Source organism: Phodopus roborovskii, unplaced genomic scaffold (genome assembly GCF_943737965.1).
Source record: "Phodopus roborovskii unplaced genomic scaffold, PHOROB, whole genome shotgun sequence".
Taxonomy (NCBI): Eukaryota; Metazoa; Chordata; class Mammalia; order Rodentia; family Cricetidae; genus Phodopus; species Phodopus roborovskii.
Window position 1 is genome coordinate 10,810,225 of NW_026126409.1, and position 26,232 is coordinate 10,836,456.

The window sequence follows — 26,232 nt, forward strand, 5'->3', positions numbered from 1 at the left end:
CTTTCAGCTGAAAGATGCAGGCTTTTCGGGTAAGGCCACTCAAGCTGCAACAGCCTGACCAACCAAGACACAGGTTTCCAGCAGCATTAATTAGCAAAACCCGCCCATGGGATCTGACAACAGGCTGGCCTCATGGAGCCCCAGTTCCTGCCAGCTCGCTCTCAGTGAGATTTCTAAGAACACAGGCGCTATTGTCTCCCACATTTGCCCACCAGTGTCTTACAGAGCAGGCACCACACCACCCACAGGAAAACCACAAAGGGATTTTGACTTGGAATGTGAGGGGGGTTGGAGGGGACTCCAGACCAGGTGAGGATCAACGCTCTGAGTGTAGCCACGACTGTAGTTCAAGCCATCCGGACAGCTTAGTAAAAGGCTCAGCCAAATATCCTAGAATGTGTAAAGACTGAACAAAACTTTAAAGAGAGAGACTCACTGACACAGTTTAATGACAGGTTCATAGCCACCGCCCCCACCCCCAGAATCAAGGAATCTTCCTGGGGTTCAAATAAAACTAAACACTCATGATAACAAGGCTTTTCCTCAACTCCTTTTTAATAACATGTAGCCCACCCAGTCTCACCCGGTATAAAAACAGGCATTCCTGATTTCTTATAAATTAAACATGGAGAATCGGCATCATAATGCCATCAGGTACAGGTATCAAACAGGACATCACAGACAACAGACAGTGCAGGATGTAGTGACCAATGACCATGAAAGTCAAGCCCAGTCCACGGCAGGTCCCCAGGCTGCAAGCCCCATGATGGTGGCTGATATGCACGGGGCAGCAGACAAGGTGGTACCAGGCTGGCTCTGCAGAGGGTTTCAGTACTACCTCCTGATACCCAGAGGTAGCTGGGTATCTTGGCTTGTTCTAGCAGCTGGTGTTCATTTCCACCCCATGCCATCTATACACAGTGTTCTGTGAAACTTCTGAGCCCAGAGCTGGCACACACACGCGCGGGAGACCTCTGCCATCAGGTGCAGCACCCAGATCCAGTCCGTCTGGGTGTTTTGCAGCTGGCTATATCCACAATCTGGGATGGCTCCTCAGCCCTCTGCTGGGCGATCATAGGCACCACCAGGTCAAACAAGGTCTCAAACAGGAGGTCCACATTGTACCCTGTTTTGGCGCTGGTCTCAAAGCACATCTGCTCGGCAGCTGGCATCTCTTGCTCATCTAGCATCTTGTGCTTCAGGATCTTCCTGTAAAGGGCCATGGCATCCTCTGGCTGCACCTGCCTGGATATCTTGGAGGAGACACAGCTACCCGCCTTCCCAGAGGCCTCTCCTTTGTCCCCGCCCTCTGTGGTCCGCTCCATGGCCAGGTCCACTTTGTTTCCCACAATGGCAAACAAGCAGTCGTTGTTGGCTGTCTCTGTCAGGCCCAGAAACCTGTCCTCCAGCTCCAACAGGCTCTGAGGGTGGTTCACATCATATGTTAGGATGACAGCAGCTGCCCCACGGCAGTACATGGAGCCCAGGCCATGGAACTGCTCCCTTCCTGGCAGGAAGCAAACAGAGAAAGACAGTTATTCAACTCAGGATGCAACCTCCACAACACTATGGGCAGACTCCCCACACTGCCCCAAAGGATTTAGGATCCCAGAGCAGAGAACTGAGACACTAATGGCTAGATAAAGCTGGCCCAAGTGACCAATCAGGGCTCCATGCCTTGCTAAAGCTGGCCAGGGAGACTGAGCAGGGCCCTGTTAAAACTGGGCTCTCCACCCCAGACACCCCAGCAGTTCTCACACCATCTAACCACACAACATTGTGGTGATACCTTGCTTGTACAAATAAAAGTCTGTCTGAGCTAACCATAGATGTCTGGAGGTCTATAGAGACAGACAGAAAGTGAGGTAGCTGGGAGGAAACAAACAGGATATAAGCAGGAAGAAATACGAACTGTCTTTTGTCTGCTGAGATGCCTGAACTCTGGGAGTTCCAGGCTAGCATTAAGACCCTGTCTCAAAAAAAAAAAAAAAAAAAAAAAAAAGCCAGACATGGTCACATGCATACCCGTAAACCTAGCCCTGAGGTAGGGAAGAAGACAGGAGAATTGATGTGAAGATTCAGTGAAAGACCCTATGTCAAAGGACTAAGATGGACAGTGATATAGATTAGAACACTGCCCTATTCCAGCCTCTGTGTGAGCATGGTCACACACACACACACACACACACACACACACACACACACACACACACACACACACACGAAGAAAACAGCTTAAACATGAGGCTGTCAGGACATGAGATACTTCATTGTCCAAGAGCACTGGCTGCTCTTCCAGAGGACCTGGGTTCAATTCCCAGCACCCACGTGATGGTTCACAACAGTCTGTAACTCCAGTTCCTGGGGATCTGATGCCCTCTCTTGTCCTCTGCACAAGTGGTGCACAGGCATACATGCAGGTAGAAAACATCTATACACATCAAATTAAAACCACAATACTGCCCACACGGGTCTTGGTGTGTGTGTGATACTGAGAATGCTACGTAAGCCCCTGCCATGGAGCCACAGTACCACCGCGGGTCTCTAACAGTCCGTGTCACACTCTGAGATGTCACCAGTCACATCGAATCCATAGGGAACTCGATGGCTTGTACTCATGTGGGTGAGGATCCCACCCATCCACAGCTCAGGAGTGTTCTCACATCTGCAGGATATCTGCTGTGACATGGGGGCACTGGGCTTAGGAAGCAGCTATGCAGGCAGGCAGGGAAAGCCACTGCACACGGTGGCACTGCACTCCCACTGGCTGTCACCAAGACCAGCAGTGAGCTGCAGAAGTGTTGCTGAGGCTCACACAGGATGTCTTCCATCCTACAGGCATCTGTAGCAAATACCACCACAACCATAGCCACCTCAAAAGTCACAACGGATATTCCACCCACCCACCGATGGATCTCGTTACTGGACGGTTTGTGCTGTCGACCTGACAGAATCTAGAGTCACCTAGGAGGTGGACCTCTGGGCATGCCTGCATACATAAATTTTATATTAATGGAGATGGGGAAACACAGCCATTATGGTGGGGCCACTCCCTGGCTGGGATCCTGGACTGTGTAAATAGGGAGGAGCTGTTCCCAACCACAAGCCCAGCTTCTGTTGACTCCCCACCAAGACAGACCACACCTTGAGCTGTGAGCTGTAGTAACCCAGCCTCCCTTGAGTTGCTTTTGTCAGAGTATTCTATCACACAGGAAAAGAAACTCAGACATTTATCAGTAAAAACATGGTCCGACTGTATGTTTGGTTTTTGTTTTTAGACAGAGCCTTACTTGGTATCTCTCATCCCTGGGCTTGTCTGGAATTGCTATGCAGACCAGGCTGCCTTTGAACTCATGGAGATCCAGCTGCCTCTGCCTCCCAACACTGCTTCACCAAGGTTAATAATAATCTTTAAACAAGGAAGTGTAGCTGGGAGCTTTGTCTGTGGATAATGAATTTTAACCTGGTATCTGAGGCTTATCCCACCGAAGTGCTGAAGGGTTTAGACCTTTGTTTGAGTGGAAGGTTCCATGAATACATAATGAAGGTGTCCTGGGCCAGCTTCCAACCACCATTTTCAGCAGCAACCTCCACCCCATCTTCAGTCTTCTGAAACAGACACATTCAGACAGAGTGCTTACGTCCAGCCAAACAGTGCTACCCTTTGAATATGTGGCTTTTGTCCCACTACAGAGTTTGCAACACTGACAAGACATACCTTTGCCTACAAAAGAGAAATGCTTCCTCTAACACACACATGCATACACGTACACATAAACACACACATATATACAATATGCCCAAACAAACAAACAAACACACACACACACTCACACACCAGGCATCTCAGAGCACAACCTTCCCATGTCATGAGGTTTTCAACAGTGAGAATGTTTTATCTGTTCAGTCACCCAGATTTCACAAGAGCATGACCACAAGGACACAGAGTGGGGACATTCCACAAGCCCTAGAAGAATTTTTTTCAAGTCTCTGTGACATAGTTCACTAAGGACAAAGAAAGAACTGTATTAACACCCACGCCCCAAATAGCTTTCTGTCCCAGATAAACTGATTTGAAGCTTGGTATATTGGCACACGCCTGCAATCCCAGCACTCAGAAGGCCAGAACGGGTGGTTTGCAAGTTACAGGCTAACCTAGGCTACACTGCAAGACTCTGTCCTGAAAAATGTAGGATTTGGCTTTTGAAAAGTAATTAGTAATTATACAAAAACAGAGGTCACAAACACTGAAGGAAAAGGAGATGTGGAACAAAAAACCCCGAATGAAGCAGAGCGGACACCAGTGAATGGCGCTTGCCATATTATGGCCACCATTAATCTGATGCAGAACTTACACCAGCTGAAGAACTTCCCAGCTAGTCTTTATGCTCAAATCTGTAGCTCAGCTGGGCTCACACCTTTAATCCCAGTAGTCAGGAGGCAGAGACAGGTGGATCTCTATGAGCAAGGCCAGTCTGGTCTACAAAGGAAAGTGCAGAACAGCCAGAGATGTTAACACTGAGAAACCCTCTCTTAAAAAAACAAAAAACAAACAAAAAATCTGTAGCTCTTCAAGCTGCTAATGGGACTCACAGGCTGCACGAATATGGGCACTGTCTACAACAAGCTGAATATAGCAGGGACTGGGGAGGGGAGGATCCCAGGCGTTGAGATGGGCAGAAAAATTGGATGTCAAGAGGACTTTCCTCCTGCACTGATTTTTCCAAACTCAGTCTGTCTTCATATGTAACACTGTATGTGTCTGGGAACTGGACATGTCAGGCAGGTTTGAACATGTCCTGAGACCCTCCCCCTGGTAACACATGGGCATGCCATTCTCCTTGTGCCTACCTCCTTCCGACACTGGGTTCTTCACCAAGGTGCTTGGCTTCCCTGAGAACTGAGTTAACGCCAAGTAACTACAGGCAGTGTGTTGTGGCTCCTTCTGGAACACTGGCATTGGCAGCCAGCATGACTTCCTAGGAGTTCCAAAACATACACAGAAAGTCCCTGGGAGTCTGGCAAGCCTCTTAGCATAAGTTTCCCCATTGTTAAAATACAGTAGCACCTGTTGAGTGGTGGTTGAGAAAACAACAATGAATTCACCCTTGTGAACAACTTAGCACTGAGCCTAGCATGTGGTCAATAAGTCATGAGTCTGATTCCTCCCACCCACCCTCATCAAGTGCACACTCAGATCAAATGCACACTCAGTCCTGCTCTAGTTTCTCCTGCAGACAGTTTCTCAGGCTTGCTGGTCACACAGGCATCTGACCCATGCCCTGCTGGCTCCCTAATTCTTGAGACTGACCTTCTCCCTAATCCTGGAAATTCATGCATTGGCTGTTACACCATGGTTAAAATGGCCCAGAGGCAAACCTATGGAATATGGAAGTAAATGGCCTGCAGTGACCCCGCTCAGCTGCTGGGGCTCTGAAAACAGTCCAGTCACTTGCTACTACATTTCCCAGTTTCCCCAAAGCCAAACAGCCATTGAATCCAAATGTCTGTGGTTTTTATTTCCATGATCCATATCGCGAATGGGTTGGTATGTCTGGTAGAAATCATGAACAGCCCTGCTCACAAATTCTCACTGAGTGGTGGGTAGGAGGGTGGCACACTTTTAAAAGATACTGATATTCCAACCCTAGATCCACACGGATCAGAAGACAGATGCAATGTGCAGCCAGACATACACTTTCTATGCAATGTGCACAGACATGAGGTCACTAGTCTGGGTCCCATTACAAAAAAAAAAAAAAAAAATCATAGAAAATAAACGCATTATTTTTTAAATGGCACCTGGATGAGTATTACAAATTCCACGCAAGCCCAGATAAAGAGGGAATCTGTTCAGTGGAGCTCTGCCACAGGCAGCCCCACAGCCCATTGGACGGGAGCTGGAAGAAAACCCCTGTGATGGTGTGAATAGTGTGATGGGGGGGGGGCACTGAAGCAGAGTGGGGGACGAGGACAAAGGTCGGAGCCAAGAACGGGGTCACAGAGACCTGAGACCCCATGGCTCAGCCTGGGCAAGCTGTGATGTGCTTCCCCATATACATTAGTTATTTTTAATGAAGTTAAGATTTTCTCAGTGATACCAAGTTCAACCCACAAATGCTACTGGAAAGATTATTTTAGCTCTACTTCACAAAGTTCAGTGAACTTTAGCCAACATTTACAGCCAGCCACAAACTACCTTGGACACCCCAGATCTACAACCTGTTTTTTTTTTTTTTTTTTTAAGTATCTGATGGACTGGTCAGTCCATTCAGTCCATGGAAGGCACAGCTCTCCAGGGCAGTCTCAAAAACAAAAAACAAAAACTGAAATCCTCATGAAATAAGGAAAAAGGGGGCCACATGCCACATGTCTCCCTAGGTTCATGGGATGGGCTGCCTGGGGCCCTGCTCATGGCTGCTGCCCACTGCCTCCACTACAGACAGTATAGACAGTGTTCGGAACAGGGCCACCAACAGACTTTATCTGAAACTCTTCCATGCACCAGGGTTTTCCTAAGGGAACAATGACAATGGGTATGGTGGTGCACACCTTAAATGCTAGCACTCAGGAGGCTGAGGCACACAGATCTCTATGAGTTCAAGGCCAGACTCCTCTACCAAATGAGTTCAGAACACCCAGGACTATGTAGAGAGATTCTGTCTCCAAAACTAGGCAGAACCATTGATGACATCCTGTGCCAACTCAGACATGCCACAGGCCAGGGTTTCTGTCCAACGATGTCTGGCTATTCCTCTGACAATGTCTCAGATGAGACTAACACACTGAGAACTTCTGCAACTTAGTATTCTGGCTCAGGAAGCTCCTAGAAGGTTCCCAGAGTGTGTTGGCCCAGGCAGAAATCCAGACATCCTCTTTGGGACTCAACCCACTGTGCTTTCCCTGAGGGACTAGGGAAAGGGCCTAACCTACTAGCGTGATATTTTGTCTTCTTAGGACCTATACCCTCAGGGAAAAGGGCGCATTTAAGCGCTGAAGTTCCCCAGGGACAGCGTGGTCTCAGCAGCCAGCTTTTTGGATATGCCATCTCTAGACCACCCATCAAGGTCCATGCTCAGCACACACACAGATGCACAGCCTCAGAGAGCCGAAGTCTCAAGGGTGACAAGTCCATGACACCTCACCAGGACCTGCACATGTCTGGTCTGATGCCCCACATGACCATGCACCCAGGAAGAGGCCTGACAAGAGACTTTTCAAATTCTGCCCCGTGGTGGTTTGAATGAGAATGGCCCTCACAGCCTCACATATCTGAACGCTGAGTCACCGGGAGGGGACACTGTTTGGAAAGATTAGAAGGATTAGGACTTGTGGCCTGGTTGGAGGAAGTGTGTATCACTGAGGTGTGAGCTCTCAGGTTTCAGAAGCCCATTCCAGACCCAGTGTCTGCTCCCTCTCCCTCTCCCTCTCCCTGTGGATCAGGATGTATATAAAGCTCTCAAGTTACTGCTCCAGCACCATGCATAACTGCATGCTGTCATGCTCCCTGCCATGACGATAATGGACCAAACCTCTGAGACTGTAAGCAAGTCTTAGTCTCCCCCCAATTAATTGCTTTCTTTTGTAGGAGTTGTCTCTTTGCAGCAACACAACAGTGACTAAGACAGACCTCCACTAACCACTTCCCCATTGTCAGTCCCTTCCTGACCTGCTGGCTGAGCCCGTGGAAATCCCCTGCGGCACACACACAGACTCCCCTCAGCCTTCAAAGTATGAGAGGCCACACAGACTGGCAACTTGTCCAACACTGGTTCTGCCTGCCAGAGTTCAATACGAGGGAGGGCCCACAATGGAGAGGTGGGGAATCGGCAGGCAGCCTCAAAGCTGGGAACATCCTTCATAACTGAAGGGTTTGGGGGGTGATGGAGACTGAAGGAATCTAAAAAAAAAAAAAAATCTCAGGTGTTTTGCTGGGTTTTTTTTTTTTTTGTTATTGTTATTGTTTTGTTTTGTTTTTAGACAGGGTTTCTCTTTGTAGCTTTGGAGCCTGTCCTGGAATTCACTCTGTATGTAGACCAGGCTGGCCTCGAACTCACAGAGATCTGCCTGCCTCTGCCTCCCAAGTGCTGGGATTAAAGGCATGTGCCACCACTGCCTGGCAGTTTTGCTGATTCTTAAGTGACTTCCTCTTCCCTTCCTACCTTAAACATATGTCCCATGAGAAAAGGAATTCTCTCCACGGTGGATCCAAAGACACTTCCCATGTCCATCCCTAGGACCCACACACAGGAAATGTTTCCTTCCCGGAAAATAAAGTTAGGGTCCAGAAAGTTTTCAGAATTATCCCAAGGACCCTAATTACAAGTGTCCACAGAGGAGATGCACAGAAAAGAAAGTTCTGTGACCCTGGAGTAACTCAGTCACTGGTCAAGAAGCCTCTCCATCAGCATGATGTGGGTCATGACCGCTCTGGGGTTAGAATGACCTGCATATCAGATATTTATAGTATGATTCATAACAGTAGCAAAATTTCAAAACAGTAGCAACAGAAATGGCTGGGAATCACACAACATGAGGAACTGTATTAAAGGGCTGAGGCGTTAGGAAGGTTGAGAACCACTGCCCTACACTTTACTCAGACCACCAGATCTCCACAGCTGAGAGGAAAAGAGAGCCTGCGGTTTGATTCCAGTTATCTGTTGACATCTGTCACAGTTATCTTCAGAGCCCTGCACCCTCCAAGCCACCTGAAGCAAGAATCCCAGCTTTCCATTTCCTGCTGTCATCTGGGTGGTGGCTATCACCTGGGGCTAAGTATCAGAACACTGAAGTGCCTGGCAGAAACAGCAGCCCTCGATTCCCTGTAGGAGCACATAAATCTGAATCCCTGGGGAACAGGCTGAGTCCTGTGGGTCACACGGGTGACCCTGTCTCAGTACTGCCTGCCCAGATAGCAAACCATCAAAACCAGCCCTTCAGGCCACCTCACCAGAACCTGATCAGCAGGTTTCCAGGCTGGAAGGCAGCCCTGGCTCACCCTGCCTCAGCTCAACACTGGCCCACCCCAGAGCGCCTTCCCTGGTAACCAGATGCATTGTCCTGATCGGACTCTGAGTCCCAAACCAAGACCAGGATGACCTTGGTGATGGTAACACAACTCCCACAGTCAACTCACTCTCAAATACCAATGTACTGGCCTCCCCAGTGAGCCCCCACTCCAAGGCCAATGGCAACATCTCTGGCCCTGCATCCAAAGTCCCCTCCATTGTCCCTTTCCAGCCTAGCTCCCACTTTCCCCAATTAACTCTTTACAGCTTAACCCTCCCCTCCCCCAGCAGGATCCCTCCAGCCAGCCATCTGTCCATAAAACTATGTCCAAAATGCTTGCAGACATCTCTCGGTCTGTCCCATCTCCAGGGTCCTCCACCCCTCAAGCCTGGATAATTACCACTTGCTTGTCCCGTCCCCACCCCACCGCCATGGTTGGTCATGGGACCAGGCATGCTACAAAAGGTTGTGTTGTTTGTTTTGGTTTTGGTTGTTTGGTTTTTCTAGACAGGGTTTCTGTGTGTAACAGTCCTCACTGTCCTAGAATTCACTCTATAGACCAGGCTGGCCTGGAGCTCACAGAGAGCCACCTGCTTCTACCTCCTTGGTGGTGGAATTAAAGGCATGGGACATCACACCCAGTTTACAAATAGGTTTTCCATGACTCCTCTTATTTTTAATTGCTGGATGATGACCGGTACTCTTCAAAATAAATAAATAAATGAGCCATTTGTTGGGAACCAGCAGTCTGGTGATGGGCAGGACGCTCATGGCCATGTCTTATCTGCGTCATGACTTACCTGGCTGCTCAAGCTTTACCTGGCTGCCAGGGGACTCAGTGACGCATGAGCAAGTTTCCCTTTTAAAGCAAGCGTGCCAAGTGCGCCTCCCTCTTGCTCCTTCTCGCTCCCTCTTGCTCTTTCTCTCTCTCTCTCCCCTGCTTTTGGTTGGCCACCAGCTACCCCCTTTCTCTCTCCTCTATCAATAAACTCCACTTGGGCGCTGAGTCTCGTGTTTGTGTTTCATAGGCAATAGTTGTATCAAAAGAAGAATACCATTCCCCTGTGAAACAGTTTCAGATAGCCACAGTTAGAAAGTTGAAAAGGGTTGGGCTGAGGATGGCTCAGCCAGGGAAGGGCTTACTGTTCAAACCCAAGCCCCACTTCAGATCCTCAGAACTCAAATATAAAAGCCAGAATGCCATGGGAAGGACAGGGACATTTCAGAGGTCACCGGCAGCCTAGCCGATTCAGCAAGTTCCATGTTAGTGAGAGTCAAATACCAGGTCAATCACATCCAGAGGAAGGTATAAGGTTGACCTCTGGCCTCCATGTACACATGCATGGGTATGCACATGCATGAATATACATGTATATACACACACTAAAAAAACTAAATAAAGGTAATGTTTATCTTAATATTGTATTTTATTTACCTAACATAGCTATATATTCACTTGAACATACAGTCCACAGAAAGCACAGTGTCCTTTATCTGGGCTACCATTTCTATATTGGGTGTGCATTTTGCACTATGCAATATTGCTGCTGCTCACTCAGTTCACACGTGACTGTTTAAGCAACACAGATGTAATCAGCTTCTCCGAGGTAGAGGCCACCTGGCCACCTGCACCCTGTCCACTCTCAGTAAACATTCCATCATCACAGTAAGGAGACTGTGAAACAGGAAAACAGCACCTACATGGTCAGTCTTACTGACCTTCACAGACCCCAGTCTGATGCCAATCAAGCCTGTATCTTTTCCCTCTTCTTGATCACAAGCCAAGCCACAGATATCAGCAATCCCAGTCTGGAACCTATCATCCCTGCCTGCCCCAGTGTCTCACACCCCAGCTCTTCCACTTAGCAAGGACTAAGGCTTCCTGGGTAATCAGGAAGCCCTGGGCACAGGCATTCTGGTGGGAAGCTGGAGGTCGTCAAGGGGGACTGGGGCCATCTGGTTATACATTGTTCTCAGCTCCAGATGGGAAGTGGCAATGAAGGAACTATGGCCCCTTAGAACCCTGACACAGAGTTCCGACTTTCACTTCCTTCTTGAAAGGTGAGCAGAACGCCAGGGGCAGAACACAGCTCATGCTCAAAAACAGGTAAATTTACTCCATAGTCACTAACATGGGTTCAGCTGTGCCCCAAAAAAGACAACCCAAGGCCTCATCCCCACCCTGCGTCTGTGACCTTATCTGGAAACAGAGGTGACTAGCTAAGATAAGGTCACACTGGGGGGGGGGGTACCCAGTGCTCAGCAGTATGTGAGCCATGGCCATGGGAGAGGGGAAGGCACAGAGTCAGACACTCAGAGGTACAGCCAAGTCTGGGGAACAGGACTGTGAGGACCACCCAGATGAAGGGGATAGCTGGTCTCTGCCCTGGAGTGAAGCCAGCCACCGGTACCTGAACTTCAGACAGAGAGAAAGTTTCTATTGTGGTAAGCCACAGCGTATTTAAGCCTCGACAAAGCAGCCCTGGGCGACTCAGGCCCAGACTGGAGGCCGCCACCCCAAACCCTCACCAGGAAATCAGAAACCCTGAACCAATCAAAAAATCAGTTCCTTTTTCTTGGTGTCCCCACAATGTACAAGGGTCAGAGGGTCAAGAGGCATTCTCCTCCCTTCCCAGCCTACCCATCCCCGTCCCACCTTCAAAATCAAGACAGGCCAATCACAAACTTTAGTGGACAAGGAGAAGTCCATAAGAGTGGATCAGATGACACTGGACTTGCGTCACAAAACCCCAATACCACCCCTGAACCGAGTCAGCAAAGCCACTCACTTCCTGAGCACGAGACTTACTCGAGGACAGAGATTCCAAGAGACACCAGCATCTGGCTTTGTTTCTCAACTTTAAACCCATTCCAAGGCCACCAGCACAGGAACAACCTTTGCCCTCCCTTCTGACTGTGTGAGAAATGAATAGCCAAGTCTTGTTCTTTATCACTCCTGACAAACACAGGAAGAAGAGGTGTAACCCCAAAAGGCTGCCCACGAAAGGCTTAAGTACCTACCTGCCAAAGCAGGCCTCCCTGACTGTGTGGGGGAGGGGCAGATGTCCTGCCCTGAACTATAGAACCATGGGCCTAAGAGCATGCGAAACAGAGCCAGGCCATAGTCACAAGAGCCACTGTCCACATAGGCAGCAGGGCAGGTGATGGTCAGAGTTCAGGTCTCTGCTTCTCCATGCACACTGTCAATCTCGGGCCCTACTCTAATATATGTTGGGGAAACAGATGTCAGGGAAAGGATGCCATGGCTTAGGGGATGACCCTGTCAGTAAATTGCTCAATGTACAAGCAACACCTAGGACCCAGCTAAAAAGCAAGGGATGGCATTGTGCTTCTGTAAGCCTGGCACAGAGAATGGAGAGAGGCAGATCCCTGGGGCTCAATGGCCAGTCCACCTAGCCAAACTGGTGAGCTTCAGGTTTAGGGAGAGACCCTGCCTCAAAAACTAAGGTAGATAACAGCTCCGGAGAACACAAACACCAACCTCACACAACCACACAACACACATAAAAATAAAAGCACGTTGGTATGTCATAGTCTAAAAGAAATAATGGACTGGGCAAACCTAAAAAGCCAGAAAAGCTTAAGGAATGACAAGCATGTCTCCTCCCGAACATGCCGCTTCCTTGCAGGCAAGGTACACACAAGTGAGGATGAGCCACTCTCAGGGACAAGGCACACACAAGTGCCAAACACACTGCAGGTGAAGCGAGAATTCCATTCACAGGATTGTGCTTCCTGCTCTGTAAAGAGCTAAGCTGGATGGATCAGAAACACCGGACCCCACTGCTACTTCTAACAGCTGTGATCACAGAAAGAAGGGTGACAGAGAGAACTCTGGGAGGCAGAGCCAAACGTCACCATCGTGTCTCTGTCCCACTCATTGGTGTCATCTGAATGGTGACATTGAGAAAGAAAGCACACAAGTTCACGCCATAGCTGGCATTGACGACGAGGTGCTGGGGAAACACTAAAGTCTGGCCTGAGAGTGACTAGAGCTGAAATCACAAGTCTTAGGAAGCAAGAATTACTGAGAGTAACCCAATAACCCCAAATAATGCAAAGAAAGGAGAACTTCCTCAACAACCGGGAAAATGCACTTACATAACAGACTAAGCTGTGAAAACAAAAGCACTCACAGAAGCCCCATACAGCCTCCCTCCGGGTCTCCTTTTCCTTCAATAGACACAGTGTGGCCTGCTGGCGACCAAGTCTCAAAGGAGATTAACAAATAAAAATCAGATCACTTATGAAGTCTGCTTATTAAAGCAGGAAGCTAAAGTCTACCTCAGACAATTTTAACTTGCTTCAGAGTCAAGACTGGACCACAAGAACCACATGAGAAGAAGCCTAAAAGGGCTTTCTTGAAATGCATTATTCAGAAGAGCGTTGGGGGGGGGGATGCACATCACTCTGCAGATGTCCCAGGATGCTAAGATCTTTGCTGGATGGAAGAGCAGTTTACAAAGCCCTCTGAGAAACCTATGGTGGGGAACAGGCAGCCCATTCAGCTCCTTCTCAGGAAACGGGACTTGACAGAGGTTCAGGAGTTCAGTCATCTGTCACTTAAGCAGCAGGAGGGGTGTGCTCTGGCAAGGCTCCAGCAAAGTGTAGTCACCATCCACAGACAGGGCAATTTGGAAATGCCTAGGCTGGGCATCTGATCCCAACAATCAGGCTGGGGGGATTCAGAATTCGAGGCCAGCCTGGGCTACACAGCAAGAAGAAGAGAAAGGACAAGGAGAGGAAGTCTTTCTGAAGGTGTTAGAGAACCAGCTGCACATACCTGGGAGAAAAATTATCATTTTAACACATAAGAGTCAGAGTTTTCTTCAGAAAAAAAATGTTCTTAAATCATTCATAATTGAGTATTTTTGAGTATTTCATAAGAGCTGATCATCATGTTAAAATGTAACAAATTATCTGGGTGGTGATGGTGCACGCTTTAATCCCAGCACTGGGGAGGCAGAGGCAGTCAGATCTCTGTGAGTTTGAGACCAGCCTGGTCTAGAAAAGCTAGTTCCAGGACAGCCTCCAAAAAGCCAGAGAAACAAACCCTGTTTCGAAAAACCAAAAAAAAAAAAGTAACAACATAACAATGAATGCAGAAGTAAAAATTTAAACAGATTCCTTGCAATAGAGAGTGGTTGCACTAGAGAGGCAGGAGAAAGGGGATGGGAGGTAGCAAGGAGAAGTACATTTTCAGAAGATTGAAAATTTCCAGGGGACAAGGAGTGTGGAGGATGGAGCTTGGTAGACAGTGCCTCCTCTTCAGTATAGGCTCCAGACCCCCAGATTCATCCTCCCGTGTCGGGGGGGGGGGGGGGGAATCTGGAGCCGATGATGATTGCAAAACAGCACAAATGTGTTTGTGCATTTTTAAACCAATTACGATGCTAAATTTGGGTATATGTATTATTATATCACAATTGTCAGACTCAAGGGAGGAAAGGGTTTATCTCAGCCTACAGCATATGGTCCATCATGAAGGCAGGGCAGGTGCTTAAGTCAGGATCTTGGAGGCAGGAACTGAGGCACAGACCATGGAGGAACACTACTCCTCACAGTCTCTCAGCTTGCTTTCTTATACGACTCAGGGCCACCTGTGTAAGCAGGTCCACCACCATTGGCCTGACCGCTTCCACATCAATCACTGATCAAGAAACTGCCCCTACAGACATGCCTACAGGCCAATCTGATGGCAATTTCTCAGTCAAGAGTCCCCCTCCCCAGATGACTCCAGCTTGTGTCAAGCTGACAAAACACTAGCCAGCTAGCTCACTCTGGTAAATTGAGATAACTCAGAAAAACCTACATGCACTGCAATCCCATTAGCAATCAAAAACTCAGCACTTCCCTGTGGATTAGACCAAGAGTGAGCCTAAGGTTGAATTTTCCACTTCTCACCCTGTATCATCAGTGTGTCCCTCACAAAGGACTTTGTTCCGTATTTACTGAACAGAAAACATTGCACCATGTTATTTTATATTGACCTAAAATTATATACAATACATGTAAGTATATACATATATGTAAGCAGTATATATATAATGTAAAAAAAGAAAGTTGAGTTGACTATGCTCTCCACAAGAATCACAGGCTAAACCAAGTGATGGTGGAACACGCCTTTAATCCCAGCACTTGAGAGGCAGAAGCTGTAGGATCTCTGGTGTTCAAGGCCAGCCTGGTCTACAGAGTGAGTTCCAGAACATCCAGGGCTACACAGAGAAATCCTGGGGAGGGGGGTGGGGAAGAGTCATAGGAGTCAGAGGCTAACAAAATAAACAGTAACATGAGAACCCTCCTTTCAAATGATTAACCAGTGTAGTCCAAGTACTAACTCCCCAAACAATACAAACTATTGTTGTATGTACCCCTTGGTTAGGTCCCTATTGCTGAAGATACCACACACTTAGGACATAGGACTTTTGGATAAGTCAAGCTGGATCTGACCTGAGAGCCTCTTTCCTGAAGTCTAGCTCCCTTGGCTCCAGAAAATATTATGCAAACTGCCAACAGAGAGAAGCAATAAAACAGTCCTGTCTAGCTGTTAACACCTATGAACCATGGCTATTACAGCATGGTAAGGTAAACCTAAAGGTACACAAGGTGGTCATAACCTTGGTCATAACCAACAGCTATCTCACTGAACTTATGGCCTACCTAGCAGGAGGGAAATCGTGTCTGGTACTAGACACCTAGACAACTTCCCAGGGCTAGTGAGGCCATGGACATTAGAAAAGAATCTACCACTACCACTTCAATACACCAGCCTAATCCCTTACTACATTCTAAAGTTTATCCTTATACCCACAGAAAAGTATTCCACAACCCCTCATTTAAAGAAGGCTCTCCTTATAGCAGATGGAGATGATCACAGAAAATCACAGCTGGACACAATGCAGAGATGGATGGACCATGGGAGCCCACTCTCATCAAATACATCTACACCACAATCCCACATCTATGCCTCAAGGAGCATCACAGAATAGAGGACAGAATGATTGTAAGAGCCAGAAAACCAGGAATTGTTCTGTAAAAGTCTCTCCCAGAACTGGCTGCATAAACAATATGAATGCTGACATGGAAGGAGGAAAATTTCTCAGAGAACTACAGGCAGTTATTGACTGCTGCGAGAAGAAGTAGCCTCTCCCAGGGATGAACCACCTTACTGGTTGTTCAATGCAGAGCGGCCAGCTCTGAAACCCTACACCCTCAAACAACAACACACTCAGTGGGTTGTATTTACTTATCTGTGCATACATACACATACATATATAGTAACAAATACAATCAAAGAAAAAGAAGCTAAACTTGAAAGGGGGAACATGGGAGGTGGGAGGGCATGAAGGGAAGGAGGGGGAAGTGATGTCATTCTATTTCAATTGAAAACACTTTAAAAAAAAAAAAAGCATTTCATGGGAAAGGAGTGAGGGTTATGTCACAGAAATCTTTAACAGTGTTTTACAAGGGATTATGTTATGGGCTCCACCTGACTCCAACTGATGCTTAGATAACCAACAGTACTGCAAAAGTATGGTTATCAAGTTGATCCATGTTGCCTTCAACATTTATGTTGTATATTTGTTATGGGAGGTTGCTTTAAAGTCTACTGGTTGTTTTCAACAATCACCACAGCGCATGTGGAGACACGGAGACACAGATACACAGATACACACACACACACACACACACACACACACACACACACACACACACACGCATTACTCTGGGTCAGGGGCATGGAAGAGTACATAACTTAAAATTAAAGCTATGCATTAGTTTAGGCTGTAAACATTAAAACTGCATGGGAAAAGCAAGACAGGTAAGGTTGGTTGTTACACTGTTCTCTTAAAGGCAGGTTAAGGTCATAGGCTAGGCAGGGGTTTGGTAATGCAAGCCTTTATTCCCAGCGTTCAAGAGGCAGGTGGATCTCTAGGAATTAGAGGCTAGCATGGTCTACACAGTGACATCCTATCTCAAACAGAATGGAAGGAAGGAGAAAGGGAAGGAAGGAGTGAGGGAGGGAGTGAGGGAGGCAGGGAGGGAGGGAGGGGAAGTACACAGGATATTAGGTCAAGTCTTAAGTGACCTTGAGGCATATTGTTAACCTGACTGTGCAGGCCAATGAAAGAAAGTTCCAGCCTCTGAATGTAAGAGGACTTTCATAAAAATGGTATCACCACAGCTAACCAGAGTTAATTAGATTTGAAATTAATGAAGTTTGGAATGTGTTGTGCACTCTCTGTAGAAAACGTGGCTGGCTAAGTAAGCAATAGGTCACCAGCTCTGATAGATGGAAGCATGTCCTCAAACAGTCTGGAACTATAGCCGATGTGGATACAGAACAAACGCAGCCGTGGTCTCCTGCCTGGCAAAGAACTTCCACAGGAAGGCGCCTCCTTGTGCTTTTTGGTTTGATGTGATCTCGTTTCCCTGCTTATTTATTTTATTTATGTGTGCAGTATTGTGCCTTTGGTGCACCCTTGCATGTGTGGCTGTCAGGGAAGGGTCTCAGACATCTTCCTCCATTCATCTCTACCTTCCTCCTTTGAAACACCAAACCCAGAGTTTGCTCTTTTTCAGTCAACTTGGCAGCCAACTAGCCCATCCTTATGTCTCCACCTCCACTTTCCCCCCAGCACTGGGGTGACAGGCAAGGACGCAGGATATGTGGGTACCGGGGATCCAAACTCAGGTCCTCATACTTGTAAAGCCAGTAAGTATCCCTACTCACAGAACCACCTGTGCAGACCCTGCCGGTTTTTGCTCGAGGGCCATAGAAAAGTAAAAACCACTCCCCCAGAACAGTACAGAGTAAGTAGCTTTCCCTTTTGTCTTCATCTCAGTTCCTAGTCCCATGTCTGTGGACTTTCGTGGAAGGAATGAGCAGTGTTCAATTTCCTGTTCCCGCACAGGGACACGGGGTTTCCCGGCATTATTAAAGAGGAGCCTGTCCTTTCCCTATTGTGTCCTGGCCCTTTGTTAAAAAATCAACTGACCACCAATGCGTGAGTTATTCTGGGCTCCTGCCAAGTCCTGTCAGCCAAGGCACCTATTTTTAAGCTTGTTCGTTCCTACTTGTGGCATATTTTCAGGTGAAGTAGCATGAAGTTCCCGGTGCTGTTCTTCTTGGTCTGATTGCTTTGGCTATTCTGGATCTTCAGAGTTCCACAGGAATTTGGAGGGAGGGGATTTTTGTTGTTGTTGTTGTTCTACTTTTGTGGAAAAAAAACAGCATTAGAGTTGAATCTATGGATCATTCTCGGAATAGACATTTAACAATAGTTTCTGTCATAAATATTTTAGATTTATGTCACAACTGTCTTAGTGTTTCTATTGCTGTGAAGAGACACCATGACCATGGCAACTCTTATAAAGAAACATTTAATTTGGGTGGCTCTCTGTTACAGTCCAGAGGTTCAGTCCGTTGTCATCATGGTGGGACATGGCAGTGTGCATGCAGACATGGTGTTGGAGAAGTAGCTGAGAGGCCTACATCTTGCAAACAACAGGAAGTCAACTGAGACACTGGGTGGTATCCTGAGCAGAGGAAACCTCAAAGCCGACCCACAGTGACACATTTCCTCCAACAAGGCCATATCCACTCCAACAAAGCCACACCTCCTAATAGTGCCCCTCCCTGTGAGACTATGGGGGCCAATCACATTCAAACTGCCACACAGCTCTTTTGCCTCTTTAATTAAGTCTATTTCCAACATCTGTTTATTTTTAATGCTATTCTAAAACAACTGCTTTCCTAACTTATTTTTCAGATAGTTGGCATACAAAAACACCACCCACTTTTGTAAATCGGTTTGTGTCAATTCAAAAAGAAATTAGGGAGAAACAGCTAACTGTGATGCCTAAAAGCTTACCAAAACAGATGCTGGCCCTCAGGTTCACTCAGTACCTGAGGCTCCTCCCCAACTCCTCCCAACTCTTCTTACCCCACCCTACCCTAAACCTCTCCAGCCTATGAGCTTCCCTTCTGCCAGGTTCTCATTCCTGTGTAATCCTGCCATTTCAGCCATTCTCATTCTCTCCCTCTCTCTCTCTGAACTCACTCCTCTCATAGCCCAGTTCACTCTGCTGCCCATATTCAGACCACTACTTTCTCCCCCTGCTCTGGACTCTTCCATACACCTCTGGCTGTAACTCTCTCATATTTACAATAAAAACCAGGCCTTGGAGAAGTCATGGGCTCATTTTATCAGCTTGGCATCCTGAAACTTCACTGTGATTGTCATCTTTAACAGGCTTTTGTAGCCATTACACTTCTCTCTGTACACAAAAGCCTGGTGTCTGCAGACTCTAGCCCTTTCCCCTTCCTTTCCTGTGTGAATGCTCCCCCGCCCCTTGCTTTGTTGCCCTGACTAGAGCACCTAGCATTAACTTGAGGAAAGAGTCCTTCTTAGAGAAAAGCATACAGCTTTTACAGTTAATTGTGTTCCCCCTGGGCAATTAGGCAAGACTGTGCGGTCTCCAAGCTCCTCCCTCAGAGTTTAGCCCTGAGTCTGCAATGCAGCTGGGAGTAACAGACAGCTGTATCTACTAAGTGAAACAGTCATTCCAGGAGAGGTGTGCGCCCTTGGGCCACCCAAGCAATTACAAAGTCCTATAGCTGTTCCTTCAGCTGCTGTTTTATTGAAGCACATCACTATCCACCCCTATACATTGTGACACTCCTGACTGCTCTTGGCCTTTGGGATAGGCATGGAGGTGTATGCTGTGACATGGATGGCACTTTATGTCTCTCCCCTGGCTCACCCTTGCCAAGCCAGGTGTTTACAAGCACCACGTCCCGAACTCTGTCTCCAGGACTCCATGCACCAGGAGTTGGCTGCAGGGCTGACCTTTGCAGCATAAGGAGGTACCCTGCCCCATGGCCATGCCCAGCATGGCACTGCAGACTTCATACACTCAGAAATTCTGGTCAACTGGGAAGAGCATGTGATGAGAGAGAAGAGTGCTGAGGAATATTTTAACACACTCCTCCAGTTAGCTGTGTGACAGGCAGCCTCAAGGTGGGATGGCTTTTAGTTTGTCACCTTAGTATACTGTCATGCCCTTCCAGATCATAGATGTGACATGCTCATCACACAATGTGCTGTGATGTGTACTAGCATATAGGGGTCATGGACACAAATACTGAGCAGCTCTCCCTTCCACTCTCTCCTGAGTATGATGCCACCCAGGGAAAGGCATAGCAGTTCACCAGGCTCTGGTGCCTGCTCAGCCACTTCCTCACCTTGTAAACTCCCCATGGATAAGAATCTTACTGCAGCTTGCCAGGGCCCTTGAAAGGCAGAGAGGGAAACTGATAAGGCACAGTCTAAGGGAAAGAGGCCTCCCCTGAGAAGCCTGTGACATTGTATCTGCTTTGGAAGACTTTAGTGGGGAAGGTAAATGATCCTACCGAGCTATAGTGCCCCCACACATTGTCACAAGCATCCATCCAGCTCATTCATTCAAAGATGATCATTAGCTCCCAATCTAGGCAAACTCCATTCAGGAGATACCAATGGAAGCTACTCAGAAAGGGATGATTCATGCCTATGGACATGGATGAGAAAATTAAAACTTAAAGCTAAATAAGGAAGGGGCTGGAAAGATGGCTCAAAGCTAAAAGCACTGGCTACTCTTCCAAGGAGCTTGAGTTCAATTCCTAGCACCCATGTCTGTAACTACAGTTCCAGAGGATCCAATACCTTCTTCTGACCTCTGTCGTCACCACATAGGTATGGTGCACAGAGTACACACAGACAAAATATCTATGCACATAAAATAATTTTAACTGAAGAAGAAAACTGAGCCACAACATACAAAAACAGTGCCTTAGCTAGACAAGTTCAGTGACAGCATTAACACACTGTGACACAATGTTTCTTCTAGACAATACAAGTAGAATCATAGGTTAAATAACACCATGTCCTGACCCAAAAACACCCTGAAGAACAGTATTTCCTGTCTGCTAATTTAATTCCATTTAGACCAGTAGCTTTTCAAGAAAATGCCCCACTTGGAAAGTTTCCAGGAGTTTCAATAAAATTCTAATAATTTGAGGTTAGCAAGATGATTCAGTGAGTATGCAAGGCTGAGTTCCATCCCCAGAGGCTGTGATGGAAGGAGAGAAACAACTTCGCAAAATTGTCCTCTGACGTGCATATGCACATTCAGACATGCATGTTCCTGTCTATACATGAACACACACGAGTAACAAGCAGATAAGTTTTTTTTTTAATTTTAGTAGTCTCTGAGCATTCTACAAAATGCATGTGATAAACCTCTAATTTTCAAAACTAAAAGAAAAAGCAAGCACATTGAGCTCCTTGCTTCCTGAAATCTGTGGATTCTGTTTCTGTACATACTTACTAGAGAGAGAGAACCTGTTAACAATGACAGCCACAAAGTCCTCTGAGTCTGTGAGTCAGAATGACCTGCTCAGCAGTTATGGAACTTTTAAATTACAAAAGCTTCAGGCTCTGAGGAAATCACATTGACTGAATCACAAAAGGTGCCACACTGCCTGATGTCTGGGAGATTCCAAAGTAGCTATGACAGCATTTGTCAGAAGTTACACTGTAACAAAGGGGAAAATACAATCAGAAGCCAGTGAAGGAGGTGTGATGCCACTGTGACATGTGAGGTGGCTCAGATGTGCCACTAGCAGAGGTCAGGGGCATGTGGGCAGTAAAGCAGAATGTGATTGGCCTGGTCTGCCTAGAATAGCTGTGGAAATAGGCTGTGGCAAGTCCACCAGTGGGGAAGCAGAGGGAAGCAAGCCTTATCTAACCTTAGCAGAAGCTATGTGATCAGAGGTCAGTAGAAAGAAAGACAATGAATGTCTCTGCTGGTGATAGTCTCTTGGAAGGTGTTAGAGGGACCTGGAGGAAAGGGACATGGTCTCAAGAAACTGATTTGTGTCTCTGTAGCTGTGTGGGGGCAAAGTCTTCCCAGTGATGAAGCTGAGGACCTTCCAAGCAAATGCTGGAGGTGTGACTGTGTCACCTGTATTCAAGTGTGGAAGAGGAATAGGAATGTGTTATCATCAGAAAGGAAAAGTGATAGTGTGAGGCCTTCTCAGTGGCCTAAACCACAGGGAGTACTGACACTCACTGTCAGGAAAGCCTGCTGTGCCCTTGGGTGTGAAGGACAACCTTCTGTTAGCATGTCAAAGGCCCAAAGACCAGAGTACCCAGTAACAGCAGACTGCAGATAGGCTCTCACTCCACTTCCCCACCCATCTGCATTCCATTTGCTCTATCCCAAGATCTTAGCAGCAGCAGCAGTACCACCACCAGGGCAAGGGGGATGATATTGACACTGAGCATGGATGGAGAAACAGGACCCAGTTCTGAACTAGGGCTCTGAGTTGGTTTCTCAAAATCATCTCCAAGGACCAGGCACTGAGCAGGGGTGGGGGTAAGGGGGTAGGTGTGACTTTGTGGCTGTGCCAGAAAAGAGCTATGGCAAACACACAAGGAGTGTCCACCCTATAGGGGTCTGTACTGGCACCCCAGCCACTTTTTCATATTATCATTTTGCCTTCAAAACAGATCTGAGATTGTTCGGAAACTCATTCCTTGATTTCCTCCTCTTCTGGAATCTGAAGCTTCAAGACCAGCCTATTGTTGCTAAAATTCCTTCTTCCCGTCAGGTCCCAAGGACAAACCAGGGCATGATTCCACAAAAGTTCATTCTAGGGTACCAATGAGGTTGCTTTCTTACAGAGCAAATGGGTATGGGTATTCTACCCCAAAAGGTTTGTACCGGAAAGTCTTTACTCAGCAGAGGACTTCCCCATAGTTTCACTGATGGGGCCCTCCTTCCCTAGCCTATAAACTCTAGCCCATCCAAAGGCAGACATTCATATACAGGTGTCAGGGAGTAGCTGGATGTGCAGGCTAGGGTACCATGACCCTCCCCCCAACCATGAGGTCATGTAAACAGTCAACAAGCCCACTGCTAGAGAATAATTAATCCATCTGTACATTGTGTAAATTACACTGTGATTGGTTTAATAAAGAAGCTGATTGGCCAATAGCTGGACAGGATAGGATTGGGTAGGAAAACCAGACTAAGAACTCTGGGAAGAAGAATGGAAGAGTCAGAAGAGTTGACAGTGAGACATGGAGAGGAAACAGGAGGTGCAAGATGAGAGGTAACACCATTTGGCAGAATGTAAATGAATAGAAATGGGTTAAGAGCTAGTTAGTAATAAGCATGAGCTATCGGCAGAGAATTTATGTTAAGTTTCTGTATTACTTGGGAACTGTTGGGCAGGAAAGAAAAGTCTGCCTACAGCCCATGAGATGATCTTCTATAGGCAGGCACAACTGAATGAGCCCAAGATGGTATCTATTTAGCCTCTGTGCATAGGTCTGGGCCAGAAACAGAATTTAGCACATGGATGATGCTTGGTGTCTATTTGCTAATGCCAGGTAACACCACCACCCTGTTGGGAGCCCTGCTCATTCCAGCTTTGTGTGCTGGCCAGATCATACCACAAAGGGTGAGTGCCCCTCTCTCTACCAGACCATTTGGTAAAGGTGTGTGAGGAATCAGAGCACAATGGGAGGACTCCTGGACCCAGACAGACAAGGTATGTACCCAATTTCCCTGCCATTTGGCTACCTCTGAAACTCTATACTAATGAGCCAGCAAACCCATTCTCAGCCACACCCAGCATTGGCACCTAGCAAGCTCCAGGTGCCAAACTCAGGCTTTGGCTTTGAGTGAAAAGTCAAGAATCAAACACAAAAACTCTGACCAGCTGCCATGGTTCTGATTACAGCATCTCCCAAAGTCCTCACAGGTGTATGCTGCCACCACCCGCCTACCTGTCACTAAAAGCAGCACTGAGCTAGAGAGCTGGTGAGCTAGTTTTGGTTACAGAAATTATACTGAAAATCAACTAGAGAGGGGCAGGGACTTTACGCTAGTCACCCAATACAGAATCCTGAACAGAACTACCCCCTCTTCTCTGCTCCTTCCAGGTGACTGGCAGTCCAGAAGTCACCAGAAAAGTAGGCACAAAGTTGGTGACATGAGCCACTGTTGACTCCGTACCTTGGTCCCCCAAGTGTGTGTGCACAGATGTCAGGAATGTGGAGAAGGGACCTGGCCAACCCCTGCATTGCTACAGTGCCATCTGACTTCACACTTGGGGTTCCAGGGAACACAAAAGCAGCCAGGGAGGCTGGGAAATGAATCGAGTTGCTACCACCCCCACGCAGGGAACCAGCCAGTCTCAGGATACCACATCAGCAGTGTTACAAAATCCTCTGGTGACCAAGATTCCGGATGCATCACATCCTTGGCCTTGATGGAGAAAGTAGCTCCGCCCACCAAAGTAAAACTGCTACTTCCCGCCCTAAAGGGACACAGGAACCCTATGCTGTGGCCAAACATCTATGTCTAATCTAGAAACATCAAGAGGTGTGGAAAGAAGCTGACCAATTTTGCTTCCTCCCTCTATAACCAAGGGCAGCAGGCAAGCTTGTTAAACCAAGCAACGAGGAGGAGCTCTGTCCAAAACAGGGAAAGGAGTCCAGGGATTGACTGGTCTTGATTCTCAGAGATAGCACTCACCGGTACTCAGTGGGAGGCAGATCCCCTGAGGAAAATCAGAGGCTTCGCCTGCAACCTGGAGGGAAGGCCAGAGTCAAAGGCAAAACACGGAAAGTAGGAACCAGTGTGCTCCCCCACGATAGCTACGGACGGAGCAGGGAAGAGCAGGAGGAATGACCAGGTGCCCGAGAACATCACTAATTCAGTTTTCATCAAAGAACGCATTAGGTGTACAACAGACTGATGTGCCCAAAAAGAGGAGGCAGGGGTTAGGAGCAACACTTCTGAGTACACCAGAACTTAGAGTTTCACTCCATGAAACTATGTCATTTCCCGGTTTGTTTGTTCCCTTAAAGCACCTTATTTATCATGGAAAAGAAAACACAAAACAAACCAGTACTAATCTGTAAAGCCCAAGGCGAAGATGAACGAACAGTACACGCACTAAAAATAATTCACTACCTATCTTAAAAACGCCTGCACAGGAAGCTATTCCACCCACATGACTTGCGCTAGCCAGGACCCAACAGGGGGTCAATAACCCTGAGTCGCAGAGGCCAGGCGATTCCAGCTCTACTTCCCAGTAGACGTACATCCAGTGGGCCTGTCCAACGCCCTCTGCCTCAGTTTCCTCGTTCATAAAGGGGCCACTAGCAGCGCCGCTCAACTCCCAAAGCTGCTTGGCACACACCAAAGGAGGGTACCCTGAGGGGGACACTAAAGCACCAAAAATGCGGAATCGTGCGGACCAGGGATCTCTTCCAGAATAACCTGGATCTTCGCGAAGACGCACAGAGTGGGCTGAACTGAAGATTTTCCCAATCAGCAAGCCAGGACAGGTAGGGACAGAGGTACAATGAACGCCACAGCCCGAGGTGAAGACCCCGCGTCTGCCCGGAGATCACTCCTCCGCCCGCGGAGCCCCGAAAGCAACCTGTCCCGGCGGCGCCGCCCTCACCTGCAGTGTCCCATAAGGAGATGTTGAAGGAGCGCCACTGCTTCAGGTAGAAGGCGCCACCCACGGTGCTGACCGTGTCCGGGAAGCGACGCTCCATGTAGCGATGAAGCAGAGACGTTTTACCCACGTTCATATCCCCCAGCAGCACGATCTTCCCGTCCGGCTTCCGCATGGTCACAGTTGAAGTGGCTCCTGTGCCCCTCGGTCCCAGAACACCAGGGGCAGCGGACCCCGAGCTCCCTCCCAGGGACCCCGCACTCTTGTGGCTCCGATCTGAGGTCGGGAGCGCTGAAATGTCAAAGAGGAAGCGCGGTAGGACTCTCCAGGCTAGAGTGAACTCAACCCTGCGCCCCACGTGGGATTCCCGGCCACCACGCCCACGCCCCCGGGCTCCGCCCCCAGCCTTCTTTTTCCAAGCCCCTTCCCCAGTTCCCCAACTAGCTCTGCCACGCCCCTGTCCCTCCCCATCCCACCTCTCCTAAACTCTCTGGGTCTGTCACCCTGCTAAACCTCAGCCCTACGCCCACCCCACCCCACTCTTCCCCATTCCTCCTCACTCAGGCTCCCTCCCGCGCCCCTGCAATCCCAAACCCCATTCCCCTTCATTTCCTTCCTCGTCACAGAGCCCTGGCCCCTTGCGTCCCCAGACCCCACTCCTTCCCACCCCTCCTCCT

At 47.9% G+C, this 26,232-nt stretch overlaps 1 protein-coding gene across 1 annotated transcript; it reads right to left on the bottom strand.

The window, feature by feature from the left end:
• Positions 1-537: 537 nt before the first annotated feature.
• Positions 538-25,807, bottom strand: Rab20 (RAB20, member RAS oncogene family). The gene is made up of 2 exons (XM_051181978.1): positions 25,559-25,807; positions 538-1,507 (listed from the first exon to the last, which is right to left on the bottom strand). The coding sequence occupies exons 1-2, from the start codon at positions 25,728-25,730 to the stop codon at positions 981-983; spliced, it is 699 nt and encodes a 232-aa protein (XP_051037935.1). The 5' UTR covers positions 25,731-25,807; the 3' UTR covers positions 538-980.
• Positions 25,808-26,232: the final 425 nt, after the last annotated feature.